Raw genomic sequence first — 10,553 nt, 5'->3', positions numbered from 1 at the left:
CAAGGGAAGTTTAATTTGCTATATTTCCTGCTGGATCCACACAACGAAAACAATTCAAACAAATCAAGTCAAGGAAACGAATACATATTTGAGCCACATGTACAGAAAAACAAGTAAACACAAAATAATAAAGGATCCAAACACCCAATTAAAAGAACACACCGATGATCCCTGACACATGTTGATGCTGCGCACTGAGCAAAGCGGGAAGCGTTCAGAGACACTCACCATTGCGGATGAGGTGCATTGATTTCTTGTCCAGTACAGTAATCGCTGCGTTCCTCATCTAAACAATCTAAAAATGAATTCTCTCTGCTTCTGAAGTCAATCATGGCGTCTTTGAACCGACTAAGTCCCACAGAAAGGCAGCGAAACAGAAGTAGCATTTGAATTGAAGAAGTACATCAATTTCACTTCCCTATTTCATGACATGGCAGAAATGCTGTGACTGAGGGCAACAAGGGAAGCTACAATTCATTAGTGCTACAGAATGCCCTTGTTCCTACATTGACATGCACAGATGCAGTAGGCCTGTGTCCGGGGGCATTTACAGCGTCTCTTTGAAGAGATTGCTGTACTGTTTGTGGCTTTCTGTTGCCAACACGTTAGTCAGACTGAACCAGAAGTACGGCTGGGCCTGCGGGTTGGCTGGCCACTCCAGCACAGACCGCTTATAGAGCCTCTTCCTTAATCTCAGGTACCTCGAGTTGCAAGGCACTTTCTCCAGGAAGATGAGCACGATGACATCGTTCTTCTCATCCATTAGCCTTTGGTGGGCCATGTAGAAGGCTGTCGTGAAGTTGCCGCTTTTGATATATTTGTTGGTGAGAATGAACACAGTCCTTTTGCTCTTGTGGATGCTCCGGGAGAGGTTGTCGATCAGGGGACATCCAGGGATCCAGTCTCGTTCGTCCACACACAGCCTCAGCTGGCGCTCCCCAGGCCGCTCCAGGTGAGCGCACATCTCCTTCATCACCCACTCTGTGACCGCGGGATCCTCCTTGTCATATATCACAAAGGCGTCATAGACAGAGCTTTGGGAGTGCAGGCGGCCATAGCCCTTCATCTTGGCTCTGCAGAAGTGATAGATGTACCAGACGTCCCACATGAAGAGGTGGCTGGAGATGGACAAGGTGAGGACACTCAGGGTGATGGAAGTCGTGAGAATGAAAATGATAATTGAGATGTATCTGTGCTGGCACGCCAGCAGGTCTACCGAGACCACCGGGTGACCTCTTTGTGCCCCTGGCGAGGCACAGGTGACATCGGTGGCCAGTCTGGGGATAGTCACGGTGGTCCAGTTGAGCCACGAGACAAACCAAGCGGCATTGCAACTGCACATGAATTTGTTGTTGTGCAGAAGCAGCATCTCCATCTGGTTGACCACATCGTCTGGGAAGCTGGATTTCTCAACGTGCCCGATGCGATTAAAACTAAGATCCAGATACTTTAAGCTGTAAGCATCCTTCAGGAAATCTGGCGTGAGTTTTAGGATTTGGTTGTTATGTAAAATGAGCTCCCGAATAGATTTGGTGCAGTTTGCCAGCATGTGTGGAACCGTAGTTAGGCTGTTTCCACTGAGATCCAATACTTTTAAATTATGAAGAAATTGCAGTTTCCCCCAAGCGAAGGCTTTCAGCTTGTTGCTTCTGATGTAGAGCGTCTCCAGTTTGTCAGGCAGGCCGCTGAACACTTGCTGCGGAATGAAGTTGAGGTTGTTGTAAGAGATATCAAGGACAGTCAGATTAAGTAATTTCTTGAAATAGTTGACGTATCTGGTGTCGCCATCTCTCCACAGCATATCTAAACGGTTATGCCTGAACTCTAACCTCTCCAGGGACCCGCTCTCCATCTCAGTGTTAGTGGAAGTCGAGATCTGGTTGTTGTTCATCAGCAATATTTTGAGGTTCTTCATGTTTCGAGTGAAGTTCAGCATGTGGGTCAAACCCTCAGATTCAAAATAATGGTTGTTACTGCTGATGTCCAAAACCACCAGACTCTTTAACTCTTGAAACGCCGTGGAGTAGAGCAGGTCCAGGCGATTGGAGGAGAAGTCCAGATATTGTAAATTGGTCAAAAAGGTGAATTCAGAGCCATTCAGACTTTGACTCATTGCATTTCCAGACAAATTGAGGCAACCTAACTCTGTGAGATTTAAAAATCTGGAGTGCAAGAAGAATATGTTATTCCTACTCATGTCCAGGGCTTTACCAAACTGGCTGCATCTCCCATTGATGAAGGATGTGATGACTCCAAGTTCTTTGTCTTTGTCTTTGCAGCTGCGTGCATATTCATCATATCTGAAGTAATGGATCTCTCTCACTTCCTCACTGCTGTACTGAGTAGCACCTGACATGGGAGACCAGTGCAAAGGTTCCCCTCCTGGAAAACCGACAGCGTCTTGTCCATCGGAGGGGGACGATATTTTGTTGTTGGACAGATTTATTATTTTAAAACTTTTTAGTTCCATTAGAATGCTCAGATCTGTCATTTTAATGAAGTTTGTGCCGAGATCGATGACCTCCAAGTTTGTGAGCGCCTTCAGAGGAGCAATGCTCACCGCCTTTAGCTGCTGGAACACGAAGCCCTGCAGTCTGAAAATTTTAAGAGACCTGAGGGAGGAGAAGCTGTGGCTGAGTCTCAGTGTTTGCGGATATCGCTGCAGCTCGTAGTTGAATGAGAGGTCCAGCTCTTCCAGTTTCCCAAGGAAATGTGGGAAGGCAGCCACGCCTATTTCGCTCGCCAAAAAGTTTGAGGAAAGATCGAGAACTCTGAGCTCTGCTGTGCTGGCAAACCATTCGGGTTCTACTCGTTTCAGAGAGTTGCTGTGCAGGCGGAGCGTCTTCAGCTTTGTCAGCATTTTGAAAGCTGTCCTACTAATTTTAAGCGGTGAATTATTTGGACATGGGTTGCACGGAAAAGGAGCATTGTAACAGCGAGGACAGTTTCCGCTGATGTCCAGAATCTCAAGGTCCGTCAGGGTTTGGAAATCTTCATCGGTGACTTCTTGGATGTTGTTGTTGTACAGATACAGTTCCTTCAGACTTGTGGGAAGTTGATGCGGAATGAAGGACAAGTTGTTAGACTTGAGACTCAACAGTTTTAAATTGTTAAGCTGCAAGAATGCACCGTCTTCTATCTCATAGGAAACGTTGCACGGGTTGCGATAATAGCAGTTTTGGCCAAGATAAAGCATCTCGACATTTCTGATCTCCGAGAAGTTTGCTTCAGAAATGCAATAAATGTGATTCACTTCCAAACTCAGCAGAATCAGGTTGGAGGGCAGGCCTTTGGGGATACTGGAAAGCTGATTGCCATCAAGGTAGAGCGCTCTCAGACCCCGCAGGCTGCTGAAGGCGTTCTCCTCGATTGTCACACTCTCTGTACATACGTGGTCCTTGGGGCCGATTTTAATGGGCACGCAGTTGCATCGCATGTCAATCTCAGTCAGGTTATCCAGCCCCAGGAAAGAGGTAGAGTTTAATCTGGGAATATGGTTGATGGTGAGCGTCAGATTGGTGGCGCCCCTGGGAATGCCCCGGGGGATAGCTTTGAGGCTGCTCTCGGTGCAGTCCACTTTCACCATACTCCCGTTGTTGGACTCGCTAACGTTGCATGGCAGAGTTTTAGGGTAATAAATGCTAGCTGTCGACATGGAGAGGCAGCAGCACAGGCTCAGCAGTGCCACGCACATCTGCACAGAAACAGAGGTTCAGTGAGAAGGCCAATGATGCAGATGTATGAGAAAACAAAGCACGCATGAAGGATATACTAAGCAAAACTACATGCAAAGAAAACACAACATTGTTTTCCATGAGGTTTTCGACAGGATGTTAGAAAACTGTACATGCTAGAGTTTCATTTTCCACCTCGTCATGTGGTTTAAAGCCAACGTTTCATTTCACTACTTACATAGTATGCCTGTGATTATAATACAATTCACTGAGAACAAAGGTAATAATTGACACTCACCAGGTGGAAGAACATTTTTCACGTGGGAGATGAAAGAGTCCTGAAATAAGCCCTGCTATGAAATTGATCTGAGCTCTGCGAGGACATGGCATCAATACGACGGCGCTTTGGGCGATGTGATGAGAGCGGCAGGTGGCAGGGGTCGAGAATTGCTCTCAGAATCACTTCCCTCTTATGACACGTGACGCACCCAAAGTAGATGCCTTTTACAATGTTTGTGAAGTAACGGATGTTTGTTACATAACGATGTGAACATGCCGTCGGAGGAGAGTGCATGTGTGATGAAGAGGTGTGTCTTTTGGGATGGAAAGGTCAAGGAATGAAGCCTCTTGTTGTCAGCGTGCACCAAACAGGGCTTTGGTGGGCTGAAGAGTTTTTGCCCTTAGGGGACAGAATAGTTTCATATCTGTTTTACTCTGCAGAGGAAAATGAAACTAAATGAAAGCTTGAAATGAGGTTTACCACTGATATGCTTAATGCAGATTCTATTTATTAGTTGAAATATCTTAAAACATCAAAAAATACGTCCAGTTGCTTTTTATCTTTGCATAAACACGATGCTCTGGCACTTGGTAGCCGTGTGGCTCAGTAACACCATAACCCAGCATCTGTTTGAAGGGTTTGTATGTTTGGTCCCTTATTAGAGAAAACTTAAGAATTAATATACATTTATATATAAAAAAAACATCTACCAGGATCGTTTTGTGTGAAATTGTGCCCCAATTGTGGCTCATGAAGCAGACCTTCAGGTCACCGGGCCGTCTGCAGCCCATGAACCGGACCTCCAGGACTTCCACTCTGCAGCTGGAAAATACAAATGAGCTACTTGAAAGAGCTTGAATAGAAATAGTTTCACCGGCTCTTCCTGTTTCAGCAATTCCATTAGGAGGCGCTGTTGTCTAGCAACATCACCAGCCTGAGTTGTCAGACTGATAAAATAAAACTCCTTCCAAAGCAGAAATAAGGGTTTGGAAAATACCTGTAGACATTGTAGCTCATTAATTCACGGGTTGGAAAATAAGTGCATTTTCATGATCACATGAAAGAGGAGCTGAAGAGAGTTGAACCAGCAACCGTTCAATCCCCAGACCAGCACCACTACAAGCTGAGCTACAGCAGGTGCGGACCCGCAATGCCGCGTCAAACACCAGACGCGTAAAACCCGTTTCCTGCCGGCGCCTCCATCGGACCGATCTTCCTCTCTCTGGTCGGCAGCATCCTCCAGCGCTGAAGATGGCTCAGCGGATAAAGATAACGACTCGACGCCGTGGGACGTTGGATTGAATCCTGCCCTGGCATCGGGTAGGAAGCGAAACGGTGTGTGTGTCAGGTGGTCAAACAAAAAACCAAAAACCAAACAAACCAAAATCCAAATATCAAAACAAACAACTTCAAAAACTAAAAACCAAGAATGAAACCAAACAAAACCGATTTCCGCGCATTTCCGAATTTCACGTTGCGTCTGCCAACTTCAACACGATGGACTTTGTGGGAACCAAGAACACAGAAGGTAAGTGGAATTAATTATTTTTGTCTGTGACAATAATAAGAATTTAAATGTTACAATTTAGACTTTCTGTCTATTTTAGGTGAAAAACAAAACTCCTACAAATTTAAAACTCTACTTTTTTATTTATTCTATCTGAACTGGTCCTGGTTCTATTGGTCATGGTCTTGATCCTTTAGTCCCTGGTGGTTCAAAGCTAATCTTTCATGTGGGAATTTTCTGTTTTTCTTTCAATTTGGAAACACGATGCTCTGGCACTTGGTAGCCGTGTGGCTCAGGAACACCATAACCCAGCATCTGTTTGAAGGGTTTGTATGTTTGGTCCCTTATTAGAGAAAACTTAAGAATTAATATACATTTATAAAAAAAAAAAAACATCTACCAGGATCGTTTTGGTGAAATTGTGCCCCAATTGTGGCTCATGAAGCGGACCTCCAGAACTTCCACTCTGCAGCTGGAAAATAAAAATGAGCTACTTGAAAGAGCTTGAATGGAAATAGTTTCACCGGCTCTTCCTGTTTCAGGAATTCCATTAGGAGGTGCTGTTTTCTAGCAACATCACAAGCCTGAGTTTTCAGACTGATAAAATAAAACTCCTTCCAAAGCAGAAATAAGGGTTGGAAAATACCTGTAGACATTGTAGCTCGTTAATTCACGGGTTGGAAAATAAGTGCATTTTCATGATCACATGAAAAAGGAGCTGAAGAGACTTGAACCAGCAATCTTTCAATCGCCAGACCAGCGTCACCACGAGCCGAGCTACAGCGGGTGCAGACCTCCAATGCCGCATCAAACACCAGACGCGTAAAACCCGTTTCCTGCCGGCGCCTCCATCGGACCGATCTTCCTCTCTCTGGTCGGGAGCATCCTCCAGCGCAGGAGATGGCTCAGCGGATAAAGATAAGGGCTCGGCGCCGCGGGGCGTTGGATCGAGTCCTGCCCTGGCATCAGGTAGGAAATGAAACGGTGTGTGTTGGGGGGTCAACCAAACAAACCAAAAATCAAAACAAACCAAACAAAACTGCTTTCTGCGCATTTCCGAATTTCACGTTGCGTCTGCCAATTTCAACACGATGGACTTCGTGGGAACCAAGAACACAGAAGGTAAGTGGAATTAATTATTTTTGTCTGTGACAATAATAAGAATTTAAATGTTACAATTTAGACTTTCTGTCTATTTTAGGTGAAAAACAAAACTCCTACAAATTTAAAAGTCTACTTTTTTATTTATTCTATCTGAACTGGTCCTGGTTCTATTGGTCATGGTCTTGATCCTCTAGTCCCTGGTGGTTCAAAGCTAATCTTTCATTTGGGAATTTTCTGTTTTTCTTTCAATTTGGAAACACGATGCTCTGGCACTTGGTAGCCGTGTGGCTCAGGAACACCATAACCCAGCATCTGTTTGAAGGGTTTGTATGTTTGGTCCCTTATTAGAGAAAACTTAAGAATTAATATACATTTATATATAAAAAAAACATCTACCAGGATCGTTTTGTGTGAAATGTGCCCCAATTGTGGCTCATGAAGCAGACCTCCAGGTCACCGGGCCGTCTGCGGCCCATGAAGCGGACCTCCAGAACTTCCACTCTGCAGCTGGAAAATACAAATGAGCTACTTGAAAGAGCTTGAATGGAAATAGTTTCACCGGCTCTTCCTGTTTCAGCAATTCCATTAGGAGGCGCTGTTGTCTAGCAACATCACAAGCCTGAGTTTTCAGACTGATAAAATAAAACTCCTTCCAAAGCAGCAATAAGGGTTGGAAAATACCTGTAGACATTGTAGCTCATTAATTCACGGGTTGGAAAATAAGTGTATTTTTCTTGATCACATGAAAAAGGAGCTGAAGAGACTTGAACCAGCAACCGTTCAATCCGCAGACCAGCGTCACTACGAGCTGAGCTACAGCGGGTGCAGACCTGCAATGCCGCGTCAAACACCAGACGCGTAAAACCCGTTTCATGCAGGCGCCTCCATCGGACCGATCTTCCTCTCTCTGGTCGGCAGCATCCCCCAGCGCTGAAGATGGCTCAGCGGATAAAGATAACGACTCTACGCCGTGGGACGTCAGATCGAATCCTGCCCTGGCGTCAGGTAGGAAGCGAAACGGTGTGTGTGTCGGGTGGTCAAACAAAAAACCAAAAACCAAACAAACCAAAATCCGAATATCAAAACAAACAACTTCAAAAACCAAAAATCAAAACAAACAACTTCAAAAACTAAAAACCAAAAATGAAACCAAACAAAACCGATTTCCGCGCATTTCTGAATTTCACGTTGCGTCTGCCAATTTCAACACGATGGACTTTGTGGGAACCAAGAACACAGAAGGTAAGTGGAATTAATTATTTTTGTCTGTGACAATAATAAGAATTTAAATGTTACAATTTAGACTTTCTGTCTATTTTAGGTGAAAAACAAAACTCCTACAAATTTAAAACTCTACTTTTTTATTTATTCTATCTGAACTGGTCCTGGTTCTATTGGTCATGGTCTTGATCCTCTAGTCCCTGGTGGTTCAAAGCTAATCTTTCATGTGGGAATTTTCTGTTTTTCTTTCAATTTGGAAACACGATGCTCTGGCACTTGGTAGCCGTGTGGCTCAGGAACACCATAACCCAGCATCTGTTTGAAGGGTTTGTATGTTTGGTCCCTTATTAGAGAAAACTTAAGAATTAATATACATTTATAAAAAAAAAAACCCATCTACCAGGATCGTTTTGGTGAAATTGTGCCCCAATTGTGGCTCATGAAGCGGACCTCCAGAACTTCCACTCTGCAGCTGGAAAATAAAAATGAGCTACTTGAAAGAGCTTGAATGGAAATAGTTTCACCGGCTCTTCCTGTTTCAGCAATTCCATTAGGAGGTGCTGTTTTCTAGCAACATCACAAGCCTGAGTTTTCAGACTGATAAAATAAAACTCCTTCCAAAGCAGAAATAAGGGTTGGAAAAAACCTGTAGACATTGTAGCTCGTTAATTCACGGGTTGGAAAATAAGTGCATTTTCATGATCACATGAAAAAGGAGCTGAAGAGACTTGAACCGGCAACCATTCGATCCCCAGACCAGCGTCACTACGAGCTGAGCTACAGCAGGTACAGACCTGCAATGCCGCGTCAAACACCAGACGTGTAAAACCCGTTTCATGCAGGCGCCTCCATCGGACCGATCTTCCTCTCTCTGGTCGGCAGCATCCCCCAGCGCTGAAGATGGCTCAGCAGATAAAGATAACGACTCGACGCCGTGGGACGTCAGATCGAATCCTGCCCTGGCGTCAGGTAGGAAGCGAAACGGTGTGTGTGTCGGGTGGTCAAACAAAAAGCCAAAAACCAAACAAACCAAAATCCAAATATCAAAACAAACAACTTCGAAAACTAAAAACCAAAAATGAAACCAAACAAAACCGATTTCCGCGCATTTCCGAATTTCACGTTGCGTCTGCCAATTTCAACACGATGGACTTTGTGGGAACCAAGAACACAGAAGGTAAGTGGAATTAATTATTTTTGTCTGTGACAATAATAAGAATTTAAATGTTACAATTTAGACTTTCTGTCTATTTTAGGTGAAAAACAAAACTCCTACAAATTTAAAACTCTACTTTTTTATTTATTCTATCTGTACTGGTCCTGGTTCTATTGGTCATGGTCTTGATCCTTTAGTCCCTGGTGGTTCAAAGCTAATCTTTCATGTGGGACTTTTCTGTTTTTCTTTCAATTTGGAAACACGATGCTCTGGCACTTGGTAGCCGTGTGGCTCAGGAACACCATAACCCAGCATCTGTTTGAAGGGTTTGTATGTTTGGTCCCTTATTAGAGAAAACTTAAGAATTAATATACATTTATATATAAAAAAAACATCTACCAGGATCGTTTTGTGTGAAATGTGCCCCAATTGTGGCTCATGAAGCAGACCTCCAGGTCACCGGGCCGTCTGCGGCCCATGAAGCAGACCTCCAGAACTTCCACTCTGCAGCTGGAAAATACAAATGAGCTACTTGAAAGAGCTTGAATAGAAATAGTTTCACCGGCTCTTCCTGTTTCAGGAATTCCATTAGGAGGCGCTGTTGTCTAGCAACATCACAAGCCTGAGTTGTCAGACTGATAAAATAAAACTCCTTCCAAAGCAGAAATAAGGGTTTGGAAAATACCTGTAGACATTGTAGCTCATTAATTCACGGGTTGGAAAATAAGTGCATTTTCATGATCACATGAAAGAGGAGCTGAAGAGAGTTGAACCAGCAACCGTTCAATCCCCAGACCAGCACCACTACAAGCTGAGCTACAGCAGGTGCGGACCCGCAATGCCGCGTCAAACACCAGACGCGTAAAACCCGTTTCCTGCCGGCGCCTCCATCGGACCGATCTTCCTCTCTCTGGTCGGCAGCATCCTCCAGCGCTGAAGATGGCTCAGCGGATAAAGATAACGACTCGACGCCGTGGGACGTTGGATTGAATCCTGCCCTGGCATCGGGTAGGAAGCGAAACGGTGTGTGTGTCAGGTGGTCAAACAAAAAACCAAAAACCAAACAAACCAAAATCCAAATATCAAAACAAACAACTTCAAAAACTAAAAACCAAGAATGAAACCAAACAAAACCGATTTCCGCGCATTTCCGAATTTCACGTTGCGTCTGCCAACTTCAACACGATGGACTTTGTGGGAACCAAGAACACAGAAGGTAAGTGGAATTAATTATTTTTGTCTGTGACAATAATAAGAATTTAAATGTTACAATTTAGACTTTCTGTCTATTTTAGGTGAAAAACAAAACTCCTACAAATTTAAAACTCTACTTTTTTATTTATTCTATCTGAACTGGTCCTGGTTCTATTGGTCATGGTCTTGATCCTTTAGTCCCTGGTGGTTCAAAGCTAAACTTTCATGTGGGAATTTTCTGTTTTTCTTTCAATTTGGAAACACGATGCTCTGGCACTTGGTAGCCGTGTGGCTCAGGAACACCATAACCCAGCATCTGTTTGAAGGGTTTGTATGTTTGGTCCCTTATTAGAGAAAACTTAAGAATTAATATACATTTATAAAAAAAAAAAAACATCTACCAGGATCGTTTTGGTG

The 10,553-nt window shown here is 44.0% G+C and overlaps 1 protein-coding gene across 1 annotated transcript; it reads right to left on the bottom strand.

Annotated features, from left to right (window-relative positions):
• Positions 1-547: 547 nt before the first annotated feature.
• Positions 548-3,987, bottom strand: LOC137902022 (toll-like receptor 7). The gene is made up of 2 exons (XM_068746065.1): positions 3,973-3,987; positions 548-3,694 (listed from the first exon to the last, which is right to left on the bottom strand). Exons 1-2 carry the CDS (start codon positions 3,985-3,987, stop codon positions 548-550), a joined length of 3,162 nt encoding a protein of 1,053 aa, XP_068602166.1.
• Between the last annotated feature and the right edge of the window lie 6,566 nt (positions 3,988-10,553).

This window comes from Brachionichthys hirsutus, chromosome 12 (genome assembly GCF_040956055.1).
Source record: "Brachionichthys hirsutus isolate HB-005 chromosome 12, CSIRO-AGI_Bhir_v1, whole genome shotgun sequence".
Lineage (NCBI taxonomy): Eukaryota > Metazoa > Chordata > Actinopteri > Lophiiformes > Brachionichthyidae > Brachionichthys > Brachionichthys hirsutus.
This window is presented reverse-complemented; position numbering and strand designations above follow the sequence as displayed.